Source organism: Magallana gigas, chromosome 10 (assembly GCF_963853765.1).
Source record: "Magallana gigas chromosome 10, xbMagGiga1.1, whole genome shotgun sequence".
Taxonomy (NCBI): domain Eukaryota; kingdom Metazoa; phylum Mollusca; class Bivalvia; order Ostreida; family Ostreidae; genus Magallana; species Magallana gigas.
In genome coordinates, this window is record NC_088862.1 from 15,562,547 (window position 1) to 15,582,631 (window position 20,085).

The 20,085-nt window shown below is 32.7% G+C and overlaps 3 protein-coding genes across 4 annotated transcripts; 1 reads left to right on the forward strand and 2 right to left on the reverse strand.

The window, feature by feature from the left end:
- Positions 1-2,960: 2,960 nt before the first annotated feature.
- LOC105326786 (E3 ubiquitin-protein ligase TRIM9) lies at positions 2,961-5,959 on the reverse strand. Of its 2 annotated transcripts, none has more exons than XM_066072984.1 (2): positions 5,779-5,959; positions 2,961-5,463 (listed from the first exon to the last, which is right to left on the reverse strand). In XM_066072984.1, the coding sequence occupies exon 2, from the start codon at positions 5,450-5,452 to the stop codon at positions 4,496-4,498; it is 957 nt and encodes a 318-aa protein (XP_065929056.1). In that variant the 5' UTR covers positions 5,453-5,463; positions 5,779-5,959; the 3' UTR covers positions 2,961-4,495. The 2 variants fall into 2 exon arrangements, with proteins under 2 accessions (XP_065929056.1, XP_011425264.3); XM_011426962.4 differs by having other exon boundaries at positions 2,962-5,500; positions 5,779-5,958.
- Positions 5,960-10,942: 4,983 nt separating this feature from the next.
- On the reverse strand, positions 10,943-16,881 carry LOC105326800 (uncharacterized). Its single transcript, XM_011426979.4, has 6 exons — positions 16,803-16,881; positions 15,147-15,259; positions 14,129-14,322; positions 12,815-12,960; positions 11,582-12,357; positions 10,943-11,099 (listed from the first exon to the last, which is right to left on the reverse strand). The coding sequence occupies exons 1-6, from the start codon at positions 16,873-16,875 to the stop codon at positions 11,049-11,051; spliced, it is 1,353 nt and encodes a 450-aa protein (XP_011425281.4). The 5' UTR covers positions 16,876-16,881; the 3' UTR covers positions 10,943-11,048.
- LOC105326788 (dephospho-CoA kinase domain-containing protein) lies at positions 15,462-19,492 on the forward strand. The gene is made up of 4 exons (XM_066072985.1): positions 15,462-15,643; positions 16,363-16,566; positions 17,891-17,978; positions 19,154-19,492. The coding sequence occupies exons 1-4, from the start codon at positions 15,529-15,531 to the stop codon at positions 19,437-19,439; spliced, it is 693 nt and encodes a 230-aa protein (XP_065929057.1). The 5' UTR covers positions 15,462-15,528; the 3' UTR covers positions 19,440-19,492.
- The last annotated feature ends 593 nt before the right edge of the window (positions 19,493-20,085 follow it).

Consider the following 20,085-nt stretch of genomic DNA (forward strand, 5'->3'; position numbering starts at 1 on the left):
AGACCTTTCGATTGAACTCAAGAAAAAGGGGCTGGCCCCTTAAATGAGGGACCAAGACACTCGTAAACTATATTACAGATAACTTGAAAACAATCAAGATTTCAAATATCTTTGGTACCTAGCCTTTTTACAAAATTAATACCAGCGAGATTTTAGTCACTGTAAGTGATTGAGACACAAACTTTTATAAATGATAGACAATCGATTGAAGATATATTTAACGGGTTATCTTTTGTCAACCGTCACTTCCGGTACTCACCAGAAGAGTTCAAACAATTCATTTTTTTCACAAGTTTAACTGATTATCTTTGGTGTTTCATCTTCTCTTCCATGATTAAAAGTGGCGTACACTAAACAAATGTATAAAAAAAACCTAGCTTTTATTTTCATAAACCTCTTTTGTTCGTCCGTTTCGGACTCGAGACCAAAAACCTAGATTCACCAAGATCGCAGATTTGGCAGAGAATATCGATATTTCATCGTATCATATGAAAACAAAATCGGACGGAAGACCTACTCGTTACTCGTAACGAGATCTAGTTATTATTATTATTTTTTTTTTCCAAATTTTGTGCACGAGATTTCTCGAAATCTATTCGACCGATCTCAACCATTTTTTCACAGATGGTTGGGCGTGATCTAAACTTCATACATTTTTCTTAATTTTTTCGTAGTCACTTCCGGTACCGAATTGTCGGCCATTTTGTAATTTTTGACGACCCATTTTGTGCAGCTATAAACTCGGAAACCATAAGAGATATGAATATGAAATTTTCAGGATAGGTAGACTAAAGTTTGAAGTTGTGCAGCATGTAGTTGTTTAATGCCTGTTGCGCCATTTCTTGGAGCTCGCCTGGGCACGAAAATTGGGCACGAATTTTCAATCAAAATTTTCACACGTTTTGATTTATATCTTTTTATCAGTTGATATTTTGTTAAGACATATATAACAAAAGTGGTAGAGAATCAAAAGTTCTTTCCAACAAAATCAATAAAAAGGGACTGGCCCCTTTATTAAGGGGCCAAGGCACTCTTAAACTCTATTACAAATAACTTAAAAACGATAAAGATTTTGTAATGCAATATAGAAGCAAAGTTGTTGATCGTACCAATATCTATTAGAAAAAATTATTGCCACGCCCATTTATTACGTAATTAGGGATTTTTAGGGGCCAAAGTACTTAAAACTTTGACGCAATATAACTAGAGAAGTAGACATATTTTGTTAGACATGATAGAAGAGAAAATGTTTGAATTTATGATTTAAATCGATTCCACTTATCAAAACACGAATTCCTGTCCCCATTAAGGATCTAGAGGATTGGCTCCTAAAATATTCATACATTTGTATCTCAAAAATGATCAACAATTTTAGATGGGTGTAAGAACAAAAATTGTTAGTATTCTTAAGACCTTTTCAAAGAAATCAAGAAAAAGGGGCTGGCCCCTTTTTTTGGGGGGGGGGGCAAGAAACTCGTAAAGTCTATTACAAATTACATAAAAACGATTAAGATTTCGTAATGCATTATAAAAGCAAAGTTGTTAATTATAGCAATATCTATCTGGAAAACTCATTGCCACACCCATTTATTACGTAATAATGGATTTGTATACATTATCTGAAAGTAGGGGGGGGGGAATAATTCTAGAATTGTATGGATTATTCATGGTATGATTTAAAACAGAAATCGCAAGGAAGACCTACTCGTTACTCGTAACGAGATCGTATCTAGTTATTATTATTTTTTTCCACAAATTTTGTGCACGCGATTTCTCGAAAACTATTCGACCGATTTCAATCATTTTTTCACAGAAGATGGGACTTGATTTAAACTTCATACGTTTTTGAGATTTTTCCTGTCGGCACTTCCGGTACCGATTTATCGGCCATTTTGCACATTTTCACGACCTATTTTGTGCAGAGCTGATCTCAGAAACTATCAGAGATATGACTATGAAATTTTCAGGATAGGTAGTCTATAGTTTGAAGTTGTGCACTATTATGTTGTTTTACGCCAGTGGCGCCATTTCTTGGAGCTCGCCTGGGCTCAAAAATTGAGTACGAATGTTCATTCAAAATGTTCATACGTTTTCATCTGTATCTTTTTATCAGTTGATATTTTGTTAAGACATATATAACAAAAATAGTAGATAATTAAACGTTCTTTCCAACAAAATCAAGAAAAAGGGGCTGGCCCCTTAAATTAGGGACCAAGACACTCGTAAACTCTATTACAAATAACTTAAAAATGATCAAAATTTTGTAATGCAATATAGAAGCAAAGTTGTTGATTGTAGCAATATTTATCAGGTAAAATCATTTTCACACCCATTTATGACGTAATTAGGGATTTTAAGGGGCCAACGTACTTAAACTTTGATGCAATATATCTAGAGAAGGAGACATATTTTGTTAGGCAATGTAGAAAAAAAAATATTTGCATTGATGATTCTAATCGATTCCACTAATCAAAACTCTAAAGTCTGTCCCCATTAAGGATCTAGAGGGCTGGCCCGTAAATATTCAATCATTTGTATCTAAAAAATGAACAACAATTTTAGATGGGTGTAAGAACAAAAAATGTTAGTATTCGTGAGACCTTTCGATTGAACTCAAGAAAAAGGGGCTGGCCCCTTAAATTAGGGGCCAAGACACTCGTAAACTATATTACAGATAACTTGAAAACAATCAAGATTTCAAATATCTTTGGTACCTAGCCTTTTTACAAAATTGATACCCGCGAGATTTTAGTCACTGTAAGTGATTGAGACACAAACTTTTATAAATGATAGACAATCGATTGAAGATATATTTAACGGAATTTCTTCTGTCAACCGTCACTTCCAGTACTCACCAGAAGAGTTCAAACCATTTTTTTTCACAGGTTTAACTGATTATCTTTGGTGTTTCATCTTCCATGATTAACAGTGGTGTACACTAAACAAATGTATAAAAAAAACCTAGCTTTTATTCTCATAAACCTCTTTTGTTCGTCCGTTTTCGGTCTCGAGACAAAAAAACCTAGATTCACCAAGATCGCAGATTTGGCAGAGAATATCGATATTTCATCGTATCATATGAAAACAAAATCGGACGGAAGACCTACTCGTTACTCGTAACGAGATCTAGTTTTTAATCTATTTTAATTTTGATTTGACACTCAAGTACAATCCTCAATTTTCAACAGCATATTCCTCTACTTCATTTTCATTTACGAATTTGGGTACTTAATATGATGAACATGATTGAAACAAATCGATAATTTTTCTAGTCACAAACATAAATATTACAGCTTTCGAAAGAATACAAACAACCTAGAATTCATGCTAATTAGATTGATTCAATTACTGTATGTAGACATGACAATTATATACAAGACTATTACAGAGAGATAAAATGAAAAAAAACGAAGCTAACCATAAAATCGATAAATTATATAACTCATAATCGGTCTTACATGAATATTGTTTATATTTCATTTTTCGTAGCCTCTGAACACGACCCACAGATTAAAACGGGTAGCCAAAGGCAGTTGGTTATAAATGTAATTTGAAAATAATGAGTACCTGTGCGGAGCTATTAAAAGCGCAAGACGCATGTCTATACGCAAATCAGCTTTGTTCAGAGAGAGCATGAGGTTGAAAGAGACCAATTATAATTCTTTCTTCTTCTTTTTTAAATAATTACAATGACAGAGTAAAATGTGATATAAGTGGTAGTGTACTTCTTTGCACATTAATTTTTACAGAAAAAATAGGCTGATCAAGATGTACATAACTTTCTCCATATTTCTGCAAAAACTCGATCTTCCAATGTTTATTTCTTTTTACGCTTTTGTCTTTTTTTCTTGACAATGCATGTATTTTAGGATATATAAAAGGATTCGCCATTGAATGATAAAATGATAACTACAGGAAATTATCTTTCCATAAAAAAGAAGAAATTTTAACATTAAGAAATTGCGGTATTCTCTGACAGTTGCTTCTTTTGCTTTATGAATAACTAGACTTTGACCCGTGCGTACACGGGTTGGCATTGGACATTTGAGGTCGACATTTACGAAATAGATACATCAAATTTGCACCGTGGCACAATGTTGACATTAAACGAACTGAGTTAGAGTTATCTCCCGTATTTTCTTTCATGAACAGAATATATATAGCAAATTTTAAATCAAAATTTACACGTATTTGTATCATTTTTTTTAGTTTATCCATGCAAATGAGATATTGTGGAAACATAAACTAAAGAGCATCCTGTAATTTAGCGTGAATGTTACGCGCATGCGGAAGATTGTAAAATCCGAAAAATTCACACGATTTCCAGATTTTTTAAAGGAATGTTCGTTGATTATTAATTAGCGAAGCCTGATTGAGAAAAAATAAAAACAAATTGGTAATCTCCAAGTACCAATGATGTTAATAATATATAAAACAAAAGCCAGTACTCTTCCGATTTCTCGGTATTAAAGCCCAAAAATTCGAGTCTATTATTTTAACATATTAGTATATTATCCTCTATATTTGAGCACCTTTCAACTCTTTCTAACGCACAATTCCTCGTATCGAATTCATCATCATAATCAAATAAGCCAACATCAGTTGTGGAATGGGCAATCCTCTGATCTAAATCATCCAGTGAAATGCATTCCGGTGATCTCGAGAGTGGTGTCAGAGAACCAAACTGTCGAAGTAGTTGTTCTGTGTCGATTCTTTGAGAAGAGAAGCATGGAAAGGTAAAAATGAATTTTGGAGGCAATTTACTGAGTTCTGAATTTTTTGATTTGTACGTTGAAAGAAGGTAGATATCATTGGAGTCCAATAACTCCTTCAGTTCACCAATGTTATGTGTAATTTCTAAAATGGTTTGATTTATTTCATCTTCTTGTTTTTTTAGGAAAGCCAAATGTTCGGATTCCGTTTCTTTAATATCCGATTTCAGTTTTCTGATGATGTTGTCTATTTCTCTGTGCCAATCGTCTCCCCGCTTATTGACAGCTGATATCAATTCTTCGGTGTTTCTTTGTAAATCCACCCTCTGAGCCGGGAAAGATGATGCAATCTCTTGATATTTTGGATAAATTAATTTTCCTAACTCTTCTAAATCTGCTTGTAAGGCTTTATTTCTGCCCTCCAAATAACTCAAAATATCTTCAACATCATGAGCCTTATGTTTCTTGGAAGAAACACATTGTACACAAACAGGAATGCCACATTGCTCGCAGTGTAGTTCACAAAGTTTTGTGGTATGTTCTTGGCATTTGGGATAACTTGGAGTCGATTGCCGATGTTTGAATGGTACCACTATGTGAAGTTTGGATTCATCCAAGAGATGTTCCCCCACACAGACCTTACAGAGGTTAATGTGGCAGATGACACAGTATAGTGGGGGTAAAGGTATCTCACACAGGTCACATCGTATGACATCCTGGGCGCTGTTACGGAGGTCCATGGTTTGTGAACCTTGTTAATTTGCAAAATTGAAAGGTTCAAATCAAATCTGAAGGAAAAAACAGTACATTGTTGACAATATGGTTTTAGTTTTACGGTCAAGATAGTATTTTATCAGGGTAATATTTTTAATATTCAACAACAATGTGACCTATTTTTACGTACATGTATTTTGTGGGATAAAGAATATTCTAAACATTCTTATTTGTTATGTACTACTACCTGTAATTATATCTATATATACTAAACAAGATTTCCTTATGTATAATACTTCATTTCTAAGCAGAAAAACTACGAGTCATTGAATTCAAGCTATATATTACAAACCTCTGAAAAATCAAACATGGCGTTTTGCAGATATTTACTCTTCCTTGTTTGCTACACCTTGTATGGGATCACGTGGTTTATTTTTTTACGTTATGGAGATTTAAATGTAAATATAGGCGAGAATTTTGAAAGAAAAGGGTCATATTAAAAAAGATATATTTTAATAATAATTCTGATATCGTGAATGATCCCTGAATTGAGTGACTCACATGAGAAACCATGATAATATATACGAGTGCAACTGCTTTCTGTATAGATTAGATGACAACTATGGAACGTCATAGCTGCCTTATGTGGCTATTTCATAAGACGGTGGTGCTTTATTATATTATGATGTGGTTATTTCACGTGAAGATGGTGCTTTATTATGAAGATGTTGCTTTATTATATGAAAATGGTGCTTTTTTATATGAAGATGGTGCCTTATTATATGACGATGGTGCTTTTTATATGAAGATGGTGTTTTATTATATGAAGATTGTGCTTTATTATATGAAGATGGTGCTTTATTATATGAAGATGGTGCTTTATTATAAGAAGATGGTGTTTTATTATATGAAGGTGGTGCTTTATTATATTATGCTGTGGTTATTTCATGTGAAAATGGTGCTTTATTATATGAAGATGGTGCTTTATTATATGAAGGTGGTGTTTTATTATATGAAGGTGGTGCTTTATTATATTATGCTGTGGTTATTTCATGTGAAAATGGTGCTTTATTATATGAAGATGGTGCTTTATTATATGAAGGTGGTGCTTTTTTAATACGAGTGCAACTGCTTTCTGTATAGATTAGATTACAACTATGGAACGTCATAGCTGCCTTATGTGGCTATTTCATAAGACGGTGGTGCTTTATTATATTATGATGGGGTTATTTCACGTGAAGATGGTGCTTTATTATATGAAGATGGTGCTTTATTATATGAAAATGGTGCTTTTTTATATGAAGATGTTGCCTTATTATATGACGATGGTGCTTTTTATATGAAGATGGTGTTTTATTATATGAAGATGGTGCTTTATTATATGAAGATGGTGCTTTATTATATGAAGATGGTGTTTTATTATATGAAGGTGGTGCTTTATTATATTATGCTGTGGTTATTTCATGTGAAAATGGTGCTTTATTATATGAAGATGGTGCTTTATTATATGAAGGTGGTGCTTTTTTAATATGAAGATGGTGCTTTTTTATATGAAAATGGTGTTTTTTTTATATGAAGATGGTGCTTTATTATATGAATATCGTGCTTTATTATATGAAGGTGGTACTTATCTATGTGAATGTGGTGCTTTATCATATATAGATTTCTTGACATTTTATATTCGCCTTCAACATCCATAAAAGGGGCTTCTTTGAGCTATATTATAGTATAGTAGACCTTTTCCTGTGACTTTCCCTTATTTTCTCTTCAAGTCAAATCCTATCAACTAGAGCACCAATCTGTTTAAAATCAATTCCTCGATCCGCTTTTTTTTTTAAACCACTCGGAATGTGATCTCTTCCTCCAACCTGCCACTTAGTTTTGAGAGGAACGAGCATGGCAGTGACAATAACAAAATTAAGAGCGGATCAAAGATCTTATTTTAATCAGATTGCTAGAGTATTTACGCCTCATCGAATAACATGTTCATCGCTTAAACACATGTAATTAATAATTTTTATTTTCTACCCTTCAATGTTCAGGATAACGTAAATAGGCTTTAAGTATTGTAATACTATTTAGTTGTTACTTAATAGATGTAAGTTCGGTTGAGATAAAGTCGTACACAGATCATCTCATTAGCTTTTATACTAATTACAACAGTATGATAAAAAAAAAAAAGAGGATCAACTAGAAAAGGTGTATCAAATGGATTTTAATTGCATCTTTTTTTTGTTTTACTTTCAAAATTTCGAGATAATAAATGGTAAACTTAGTATTCAAAAATAAGAGGAGTTCCTAATGAACACCTTCACATTAAAAAGCACCATCACATAAAAAAGCATCATCTTTATACAATAAAGCACCATCGTCATATACTAGTTATAAAGCACCATCTTCACATGAAATAACCACAGCATAATATAAAAAAAGCACCATCTTCACATAAAATATATACATAAGGCAGCTATTGCGTTCCATTTACAACGGTTGTTCAATTTCAAAATTGCCCATGTAAATACCAGTAGTAGATTAAATATTGAATTATTCAAGTACGGAATACATTAGTCAAACTGACAGAGCATTGGGATTCTGTCCTATAACAATAACAAAATAATCTACTTTGAAAAGGAGTCAATTTTCATTATCAGCTTCATGTGTGTATCCAAATAAAGTCTGAAAGTTTTTTACAAAGATATATGATAACTAAAGGAAGTTTTAAGTATTGGACAGGTAGGATAATAATTTTTAAATTAAAAATATATTTTTATTCGAATAAATGACCAGAGTTATCCATTTTCATTAAACTTCTACAAAGGTAGCTGCACTATGAATTATGGCTACTATGAAATAGATACGCTCAAGAAAGGAATTTCATATACATGTAAATACTTTCAATATTTTTTAATGTAAAAGGAAGCTAATGAGGTGTAAAGATCGTTCATATTAGCGGTGTTCCATTCTTCTTATTTGAGACACGTAACAAAGAAGACTGAAACTATGGAAACTTTTATATAAATAAAGATAAAAATAGTGAATAAAAAAGCATTACGCTAGTTCGAAAAAAAATTTTAGCTAAGGTGTAATATCCCTCTGCTATTAATTTTATCATATATTTATTTTAAAAATTTCATATTGATTTTCATGAATGTCAATATCAATACAATGTAGATTCAAACGAAACAAAGTTAATGTTCATGTTCAAACCCTAGAAATTCACCATCATCATCAATAAGCCAACTTTAGCTTTAGCTTTAGGTTGAGCTTTAGCTTTGGAATGGGCAACCTTCTGATCCGAATTATCCAGTAAAATGCATTCTGGTGATCTTGAGAGTGCTGTCAGAGAACCAAACTGTTGAAGTAGTTGTTCCGTGTCGATTTTTGGAGAAGAGAAGCTTAGTAAAGTAGCAATGAATTTTGGAGGCAATACACTGAATTCTTCATTTTTTGATGTGTACGTTGAAAGAAGGCAAATATCATTGGAGTCCAATAACTTCTTCAGTTCGCCAATGTTATATGTCATTTCTAAAATGGTTTGATTTATTTCATCTTCTTGTTTCTTAAGGAAAGCCAAATGTTCGGACTCAGTTTTCTGATGATGTTGTCAATTTCTCTGTGCAATTCTTCTCCCCGCATATCAAGATCTGATATCAATTTCTCGGTGTTTCTTTGTAAATCGGCCCTCTGAACTGGGATAGTTGATGCAATCTCTTGATATTTAGGATAAATCATTTCTCCGAATTCTTTTAAATCAGATTGTAAAGCTTTAGTCATGTGCCTTCAAAAAAACTGCGTATATCAACAACATCGTGAGCCATATGTTTCTTGGAAGAAACACACTGCACACAAACAGAAACGTTACATAATTTGCAATGAAGTTCACACACTTTTGCGATATGTTCTGGACATTTAGGATAACGTGGAATCGATTTTCGATGTTTGACTGGTACCACTATGTGAAGTTTGGATTCATCCAAGTGATGTTCTCCCACGCAGGTCTTACAAAGGTTGATGCGACAGGTGTCACAGTAAAGTGGAGGGACAGGTGTCTCACAAACATGACAACGTGGGACATTATGAGCACTGTTGCATGTACAAGGGTCCATTATTTTGATTTTTTTTTTCTTTTTTAAACTTTCAGTGGTGTATAAAGGTTTAAATCTGGAGAAAACAAAAACGGTTGATAAGATGGCATTAAATTTTTAAGATTGTATATTACTTGTAGTAGCAAGAGGATATCATTTTCAAAATTCAACATTATTTCAAATATTCCAAACATTTATGCAACACTATCAGTAATAACATATACTAAAAAGTTTTTTTTCTTATCTATAATTCCTTTTAGAGATTTTTATACACAATAAATCTTTAATCATTGAATTCAAGATCAAAATTACAAATCTCTTAAAAATCCAACAAGGCGTTTGCAGATATTTACTCTTCCTTGTTTGTATGGTTTTTTTAATATACACACCTGGATCACGTGGGGATTTTTAAATCTCGTTCAACAACAATAACATATTATCTCAACTTACAAAATAGGAAATTTATCTTCAAATTCTTTAGAGTATAAAAGCAAAGTTTTTGGAATACAGATATCTAAGTTTGCAAGAGTACTATATTTTTCCTTTGCCCGCCATGCTTTGTAAAAACCATCGATTAATTTTGCCCACGGATTAATTTTTTGTTAGTTACAGAAGAAAATTTACAAGATTAAATTCAATGTGGGCCCAAAGAGGTTTTAACATAAATAAATTATAGATCCAGTGGCGTCGGGAGCAAATTGAAGGTGTGATTGGGGGGGGGGGGGGGGGGGGGGGGGCTAGACTTATCAAAAATCTTGACAAGCAAAAAAGAAAGGAGGGACTTTGCAAAAAAAGTAGGGGCTAACCCCCCACCCACGGTTCCGACGCTTATGTGATCAGCGTTTTTCAAAAAAAGTAGCACCAACCCCTTACAACCCAGATATAAATAGTCTATAATCAAATTAACATTTAAAGACATCAAATAAGACTTTAGACAAATAAAATAAGAAGTATTTTATTCATCAGGTACTGTTTTGAAAGCTTTCATTGCCAAAGAGTGTAGAAATAAGATCCTCTTATTGAAAAATTATACATTTATTTTAGCACATATTTAGCATATATTCTACAAGACTAAAAGACCCCCCCCCCCCCCCCCCACCTCTCCAAATTTAGTCAAATAGAACAATCTTAAATTTTGTTTAACTGAGTTGTTGTTATAATACTTATTAATGAAGTGAAATCAGCAATGATATTTTCAAATCATTATTAGATACATTTAAAAATAGTTCTTTTTAGAGTGGCCAAAGCATGTCTTAGAATTTTTTCAAACTTGTCAAATGGTATCTCTTGAGGTCGAAACTAAAATGTTCAGATCATTTTTTTTTCTCTGCAGCCTCTGTTACCATGACAAAAATGTGACAAAAATGCAATTTGTGACCAAAATGGCTGGTTTCTGCATAAACTAATTAAAAACTTATTAATCTTTAATTAACCCTACACAAATTTCTGTTTCTACATTGGCTATTTGAGCAGCTCAAGGTAGATCACACAATGATAAAACAGAACATTTTTTTTTAATTGATTTTGATTTTATTTATTAACTTTTCTCTGTTTTTCTTTTCTTTTCAGATGTCCCAACATCAAAAACCTGTAATAAATAAATATAGATATTTAGATAATATTACACACTATTAAATCAAAATCCCATAAATCAATTTCAATTTTCTTTATAAAGCACCTTGAACTTAATTTTTTTTAAAAAGTCTCATGAATTGTGTACCACTGTAAATTAGTTCATATCCTTCATAGGTTGTTTTTTGAAAACTTCAACTTTTAAAGTATCTAAGAAATATTTCAAAAACTTTAATAAAACCATTCCATTCAAAACGTCTATTTCATAATTATAAAGAAATTGTATTCATTCAAGGTCAACAATCATTTCTACAACTAATCAAACTTAAAATTATTTTTCATTATGAATAAGCGTACGGTAAGAAAAGCTACAATAATTGAGCCCTTGTCCAATTTCAGAGAGAGAGAAAGAGAGACAGACAGACAGAAACAAAGAAAATCAGATAAAAAATCAGAGAGGGCTATGCAGCAAGGGTGAATATACATATTTACATGTACCTCTTGAACTCTTTTCCTGATCTGAGACACTGTGTGGTGAACAGATTCATCCTCCTTGGTGGTCACCTTCTCCTTTCTCTCCTCTTGAGTCTCTGGTCCTTGTTTCTTTCCAAGCAGAAAAGTGTTCCGCTGTAGTTCTTCTCGGAGACCATCCGAAGCTTTCGTCCTTTCTGCATCTTCTGGTTTTAACTTTCCTTTTGCAATATTCAGTGTCTGTCTTGGAATGAATTTTGGGGTAGACCTTGGCTGAGGAACATTTTTCACTATTAATCCATTAACTGTCTTTACATCCTTTTGTTTTTCATCTATTTTGACTGTATCATTTTCACTTGCATTTTTTTCTGGGATTGCTACTTTCAGATTATCCTTTTGATGTTGAAAGTCACTGTTAGAATCTTCACTCATTTCCCTAGGTAAAGTAGCATGTGCGGATGGAACGCGAGCAAATTCATAATTTTTCCTTGCGCGCAAATTTGGATTAAAACCGTAATCTTGTTTTGGGGGAAGAGGGAGGTGGTAGCATGGCTCAAGCTCCGGAATTGGAGCACGGTTAGGATCATGCTGCGGGATCCTGCTGCCTGATCGGGATCTGGGATCTGGTTCAGGAATCTGGTTATGGAATCTTGCACTGAAATCTGGTTCTGGTATTTGGTGGTCTGTGTTGATTTGAACACGTGTTTGTTGAGTTTGTGGACTATCATTATTCCTGGAGACTCCAACATCTGAAACTCCCTGATCATCCTGAAGTTCAGGTTTGTTCTTTTGAGTTTCTTTTCCTTTCAAAACAAAATAATAAGTAGAAATCATATGCATCCAGTTTACCTTGTTCTGCTATAAATGTACAACAGGTTAATTAACGAGGGTGAAAATTTTGGCATTTAACTTAGTAAATTATTTATTCCTCTTCCATTGAAGTGAAGGACAGCTGCTGCAGCATTTTCTCACTTTGAAAAGATTTCTTTAAGTTATTGCTTTGGCAATACATGTATTGGCATTTTACTTATTAGAATATTTTTAAAAATGTTTCTTTATGTGAACACAAAGGCCTGCTTTATATGAACACAAAGTCCTGCATGCACTAAATGGTACACTAGTAACTCACTATCAAGTAGGCAAATTGAGACTTGTGGTAAACATTGTGAACTGCTACCAAACGGCACTAAAATAAGGGATCTTGGCCTCCCATTAGGAGGAACCACAGTAAAAATTTGCAATTTACCAATTCATTCATACCTAGATTCCTTATCCTGGTCGCTATGTTTCTTCTCCTTTCCTGTAACTTATCTCTTGTTTCTGCTACGGTTTCAAACTCTGGAGCATAGCTTATATGCAGCAGGCCACCATAAAATGAATAATCATCCAATTTCCTTTTGGCAAACCTGCAACGATTACAAACAATCTAAGACTTACAAAATGTAAAATATCTATAACTGTTTTAACGATAGCTTGGACTTTCGATGGGATGTTACTAATCTCTAGTTTGCTCATCAACACAAGCTGTCAGATATTGACCTCCTTTCTTCTAATTTGTTAAGAGAAGTTCATTAATATTCATAGACTGTCAAATCTGGAAAGTTGTTTGTCAAGATCTCCTCTGTTGTGTGAAATTGATGCTGTTTCAACGAATTATACATCCCTGAATTAAGTCGGGCGAGGTTCATTGCGTTAAATATATTCATATCTATTAGCCAATGACTGGACATATAACCACAGTTCAGCCCCTCCTTCATCAAGTCGGAGTCTGAATGTACTGCCCAAAGTCCAAGCTCTTGTTAAAACGGTTTCACTTGCTGCTATTATCCCAATACAAAATGACCAAGGAATGCTAACAAAATAAGTCTTTTGTAGCTCAGCATGCTCAGGGCAACCATTACAAATAAATGTATCATATCGCAGTCAGGTCTTCTTACAATTAAGAGTTGAAAAAAAAATTATTTCTATGCAGACTTATTTAATTTTCTTTCTTTTTTTCCTTCAAAAAACTGTGTTATTCCTTTTTTCAATGATCATGATGATAGTTTGAATTAATTTATTTTAATCAACAACAAAAATAAAATGTGCAGTGAAACAAACAAAAATTACTCCTTTCAATTGGTCTAAGCCAGTCAATTTTGGTAGAAATAAAGAATTTACAAAATCAGTTATTCACTGACAAACAGTGTAGATTACTTTTTTGAAAATTTAGTTTCAATATCTTTAGCAAAAAATTATTCTTTAATTTGTCAAATTCACAAATATATATTCTGGATAACCAAAAATTGCCACACTACAGTACATGTAAGTGTGCAGAGGATACAGATACAAAGTTTATAATCAATCAATACTTTTTCCAAAATCAATTATTATTCAATGCAGGGTTGTCTCTAAGACCCGAGAGGTGGGAATTCCCCTGCCTATAATGCCTTGATTACCCGGCTATTATATTGCATTTCAACACAATGTAGCTATAAGCAAGACCCCTAGACCCCCTTCTACTTTTTTATTTCTTCCATCTACTTCAATTTTAAGAGACAACCCTGCAATGCTTCCAAAAAATTGGTTTACAACCTTGCTGCCTGGATTTTCTGAAATTTGATGAGGTATACATCATTGTATTTGTCAGCCGTCGGAAACTCATCCAATATCCTGTATTCCTGGACTGCGCCATAAACAGCAAACAACTGGATGAGTTCTTGACTGGTTCCCAGAGCTGGTACCCCCTGTACAACCAGGTATGCTGATTCCTGATTAACTGTGTACACCTGAAATGTTCAGACATAAAATTGACATACCATACAACCAAATATCAAGAGAAGCACATTTCAATGATAAAAAAGTTGAGGGTGCATATTTTATATTGTAAAAGTAGAGGTGATGACTCAAAATATGAATTCTATCAGGAGGCTGCTTTAAAATTTTTAAAATTTGATGAAAATTCTATATAATTATATGTCATTTTTGCAAAGACTTTACGTACCGCCCCTGAATGCACAGCGAGTGCATTCTGAAAGAAAGGTGAATGCAACCAAACAAAATTTTGTGAGTGCTTCTAAACGGTGAGCGAACACAGAGCCCAAAAGGGAGTGCAAAGCGAAATTCAATGGTGATCAAACGCACGATAAACAATATGTCAAAGAAGATGAACAATTTATTCGGATTGCCTTAAGAATTATCCTTACATTGTTTTTCGTCAGTAATCAGGAAAAATTAAAAAATAAACTAATCATATGACTGAACCTGGAATCTAACCCAGGACCCTACATATATGGCCAGAAATTAGTCCTGACTTTGCCCCTTTCTGTTTGTATTATACCTGAGTAACATTGGTTACATTGGTTACAAATACAATGCTTGATTATGAATGATTTACAAACTTTGATGTACTATAGTGATATGTTACAGTGGTTACTGATAACATTTGTTACAAATTAGGTTTCTGTATTCTAGTTACAAATAAAATGGGGTAAAAGTCAAGACTAATTTTTGGTCATACATATGTATCTAGGTGTATTAATGCAACTCTAGTTAGGAAAAGAACCAGTGTTTTTATTTCCTATGGTTTGTGATTAAAGTGTAAAGTTTTCACCTTTGTAGCCTTGGGTATTCTGCCCTCTCTATAAGCTGGTCTGTTTTCTGCTACTTCTCCTTTTAAGTGATGCGAAGGTAAAGTCATAGGCGCTGCCATTTTAAATGAATACACTAAAATACGAACAATATTGATTTTTGTGACATGACAATTTTTAAAAATAATTTTACTATTAATATTTTAAACAAATAATAAATGTATTGTTCATTTTATAAGGATTTGAAGAATTTTCCAATATAAAATAAAGATATAGATTTGATAGTTATTCTATTGGCAATAAGTACCGATATCAAATATACTATTTTTCTGGGGTTTTAGACTTTACCCACAAAGTGAAAGTAGAATTAGAGAGGAAAAAAACATCCGGTGGGTTCGCGTTGCAATGTTTCTAGTGGGACTTACGGGTGGAATCGCCTCGGGGAAAAGTACCGTGGCTAGAATATTAAAGGAAGACCTTGGGTGTTTGGTGATCGATGCTGACGTTATAGCTAGAGAAGGTAGGCAAACACTGTCCATTTTTTCAGTGTGAATAAAAATCGAAAGTAGGATACTGTATGTCCATATATGACAGGAATTGATTTTTTACCTTACCCTTCATCCTTCATGGATTTATGCTATTGTCTTTCGGAAAGAGAATTAATAGTCAATGGCTCAGTGCTATATTCCAAATGGGTTGTTTTGAACCCAGGTCACAGCCAATATAATTGTTCACATTTCTTTTAATTATGCAGGTCCAATACAATCACTATAGATTTAGCTATGTATAAACTTGAATTACCTACATTGCTTTATATACTTTCCTGCAGTAGTTTTATTTATATACTCAGTCATACTTTTTTCTTCATTGAGCATTTGTTAAAAAAAAAAAGTTGCAGCAATAATTTCCTACTTTGAACTCATTTGAAAACAATTCATTAAAACAAATCACTGTTAAAAATGTTGCTCTTTCGGCACAATTGCAATCGAAGTTCTAAAATTTTTATGGCTAGGATTAACTGTTTGAATAACATCTATGGACTAATTGATAAAAAAATCCATTTCAATTTTGCAAAACATTTAAACCATATTAAACAGGAAATTATTAAAACCATTATGGTATTTCCAATCATTGTATATAGCGACAGCGACGTTATATATGTCTCTGATAGTGGTACCCTTGTATAGAGCTATTGAATTGAAGGGGTTTTTATATGTACATGTATCTCCTTTTTTGCAGTTGTTCAGCCAGGAACAAATGGATGGAAGAAAATTAGGCAACATTTTGGCAGTGATGTTTTCCTACCAAATGGAGAATTGAACCGTGAAAAACTTGGACAAGTGATATTCAATGATGCAGAGAAAAGAAAAGTATTGAATTCCATCACCCATCCAGAGATTTACAAAGCTATTGCTTGGAAAGTTGTAAAAAACTTCCTCCTTGGTAAGCAAGGGTGCTCCATTTAATAACTTTACATATTAAACATTTTAATCTCTTCTATAGGAATGCTTGCTTGTATTAGTACATGTAGCTCATCATATCAACTGACAAAAAAAATAAAATAAACTCAACTCATAAGTTTATTACCATTAAAAGCAAAAAAATGTACAAGTATATATATTTTGTTAAAATCCAATTCTTGGTAGTCAGGTTTAATTTTTATGCCCGTATAGTATTACCCTGTTTTGTCATTCCATCCTTCCGCCCTTCTATCACTCTGTTCATTAATATCTCAACAACCATTGCACACATTCAGTTCAACTTATATTAGATATATAGATGACTGATGTGTCATAGGAATATATATACAGGTTGAGTTTAAATGTGATTCCAGCTCAATGATTTTTTACAGAGTTATGCTTCTTGAGCTTAAAAGGAAACAAGTAATTTTTAGGGATGTATAACTTCTTCTGCAATCAAGCAAATGTTATACTAAATTTGGCATTTGAAATTTTGGTTGCCTTTGGGGCATTCATGGCGTTATGGCACATCTAGTTTCTATTTAGATATTTTGTGCAACTTAAAAAAAATTAAAAAATATATTCCCAAAATATACCTATAAAGTTTATGCAGCTTCAAAAAAATAAATAATGAAAATAATTTTCCAAAGTATAGCTACCCTAAGTTTGAATTAACAAGGTTTAAAAATTGAGTTGGAAGAGGACCAACAAACAATCTTAAAGGTTAGTGCACATGGCCGTATAGTGTACATGGAGAATTTGACTTCCTTGTCTGGCTTATATACATTGTCAGATTTTTCACATTCAGAGTCTATTTATAAAGATACTTTAAAGGCTTGCAGCAGAAATATATGTTAAAATTGTTCAATGAAATTTATAATACTAATTAATCTGATAATGTATATTACCCTTACTAGTCACACAAACAAAATATTCTTTTTAAATTTATAGTCTTATAGATTTTTCCATTTATTTATTTTTCTTAGCCATGCAGTTATCATGATTATCAATTTACCGGTATATATGAAAACCACTTGAAACAAAACCAAAAAATTTAAAAATCATCACCTGGTTAATTAAAAAGAATTTGTTTTTGCAGTCAACTTTTGTGTACTAATATTTATTTTTATGAACAAAAGTCAACAATAAACAATTGTCCATACTGTAATGATAATAAATTATCAGGATTACCATGAGAAATAATCTATCAGCATTAAGAAATATTTATAAGGTCAAGTTGCCAGTGGGAATTGGTGTATCATTTTATATTGTATATTTCCTGATCACACAATGCAATTTGTTTCCAGGGCAGCATTTTATCATCCTAGATCTTCCACTGTTGTTTGAATCCAAGAAGATGGTTCCTTTTATGAGTTACACAGTAGTGGTGAACTGGTAAGATTTTTATTTTCTGATTTCCTCCAGCTTAAATACTTATAAGATGTATTATAAATTTGTTTTTATTGTATTAGTGCAGGTATATCAATATACATGTACTGTAGAAGGAATGTTTTTAATACACAGAATTTTATTTTAACATAATATGCTTGCTCACACTCAAGTCTTCTTAAAATTCCTAATCTCAAGGGTCAGACTAGGCCTTATTCCCAAAATAGTGTCCAAAATTCTTGCTCTATATTTTAAACAACTGTACCTTTGATTGCAATGGTCTAAAACATTGCAATGGTCTAAAACATTGCCACGTCCATCAAACCCTCTTCAGTCTTTGGTCCTTAGTACCAGTACTGATAACGTTCTTTTAATGAAGAGAAGCGAACATGCATATATGTATTCCTCATTGAACAATAATGATTCTTTAAAAGAAAAAACATTAGCACAGAAATCTTTCCAGTTTTGATTATATGCAGACTCTGAGAATAAATATTACCATGGTACACTTGTTGACTATTGCACAATTAGTATCTCAAAATCAGGACATATACACTGTAAATTGCTTTGAAGAATCTTCTGTGTAAATTATTAAAGGGGTACAACCACAATCTTCTTCAATCAAAAATAAATCTTCTGTTCATGAATAATTCAATATTTTACCAGACATTTGGCTGCAGTTTTATGTACATGCATGTACTAGACTAGTAGTATATGCTTCTTAATATTGGATTGTAAGGGATAGACCGAAGCAAATAGTTCAGACCTTTAACATACATGTAAATAATATTTCAATTATTCTGCTTCTTCATCATTTGTCATATTTATTTTGCAGAAGGGGAAAAGTTTTGTGAAATAATCTTATTTTATTATATAACCTTGCAAAAAAGATTTAAGCAGTATATAGTACATGTAATTCAAAAAATAGATATTAAGGTACATAAATAACTTTTAAAAAATCTGACTTGATTGTCACAATGCAGCATTACACTCCTAATCATGATTGAGGATTTATCATACAAGCATAGAAGTACCAGTATGTCAGTTTTGGTTTATAGAAACATTGATTTCAAGCATGGTTAAGGAGTAACATATATCAATAAAAAAATTTGTATGACTGATGAAATCTTGTTTATAAATCTATGTATACATTACATGTTTAGACTTTTTCTACCTTCCAGTTCAGAAGAGCAACAAGTACAGAGACTGATGGCCAGAAATCAGTATTCCAAGGAAGCGGCGGAGATACGAATCCAGGCCCAAATGCCACTGAGTGAAAAATGCGGTCTTTGTACCCGCATCATAGATAACTCTAAGGACATGAAGACCACATACCTCCAAACGGTTCAGTTACATAAAGAACTGTCTAAGAGCCTTCTCTACTGGAAGGTCCGCATGCTGATAGCCCTGTGTGCAGGCTCCGTGATAGGACTGACTATTTACGTAGTGAAGTGCATATTTAGGTGATACATGTTGAATGTATTTATAATGTATGTGTATATAAATAAATCTGGGAGATGTATACATTTTTTATTTGATTTCATTGCTTTAGAGATGCTAGAATCTTTATTCTATGGATTTAATGGTATATGATTTAAAATATGGTTGTAACATACCATTTCATTGGCTGGTTCAAAAGTTTACACTTGTATAAACTTTTTTGATGATGTCACAACCGCTCGCACTAAACGGCGTTTCAATTCCACACAATGTTGCTCTTACATTTTGTACAATCTTTTGTTACTGATGAATTTTTGTTGTCTCAATTTCTGTTCTTGAAGTTAGAGAATTTGAATCATGAGGAACACAATTCAATAGCTACAGAAGTTATACTCATATAATCTGCGTTGATACAGTTTACAATCTTTAGTACACCGCTTAGCTGTTTATAAAGTGTAAATTGTCCAACCCAGTTTATTGATGAGTATAAATTCTGTAGGTATATTGAATTTTTTCCTATGAACTGTTATATACATGAAATCATACATATTGCAGGTAAAAATGAAACTTTGAACACATTTTGATCACAGATGAAATTGTTTTCCCAAGTTTTACTGATACTTGTCATCTGCAATGATTCTATTGATTTTCCATAATCATCGAAAACTTAGAT

Bases quoted from the DNA above. Each gene is read 5' to 3' on its own strand.
- LOC105326800 (XM_011426979.4), bottom strand. From the start codon at position 16,875: ATGTGTGCAATGGTTGTTGAGATATTAATGAACAGAGTGATAGAAGGG. The intron at 14,323-15,146 runs GTGAAAACTTTA...TGAACATTTCAG, and splicing joins GAATACCCAAGGCTACAAAG to GTGTACACAGTTAATCAGGA. The intron at 12,358-12,814 runs GTATGAATGAAT...TTGTTTTGAAAG, and splicing joins GACCAGGATAAGGAATCTAG to GAAAAGAAACTCAAAAGAAC.
- LOC105326788 (XM_066072985.1), top strand. From the start codon at position 15,529: ATGTTTCTAGTGGGACTTACGGGTGGAATCGCCTCGGGGAAAAGTACC. The intron at 15,644-16,362 runs GTAGGCAAACAC...CCTTTTTTGCAG, and splicing joins TGACGTTATAGCTAGAGAAG to TTGTTCAGCCAGGAACAAAT. The intron at 16,567-17,890 runs GTAAGCAAGGGT...ATTTGTTTCCAG, and splicing joins TGTAAAAAACTTCCTCCTTG to GGCAGCATTTTATCATCCTA.
- LOC105326786 (XM_066072984.1), bottom strand. From the start codon at position 5,452: ATGGACCTCCGTAACAGCGCCCAGGATGTCATACGATGTGACCTGTGT.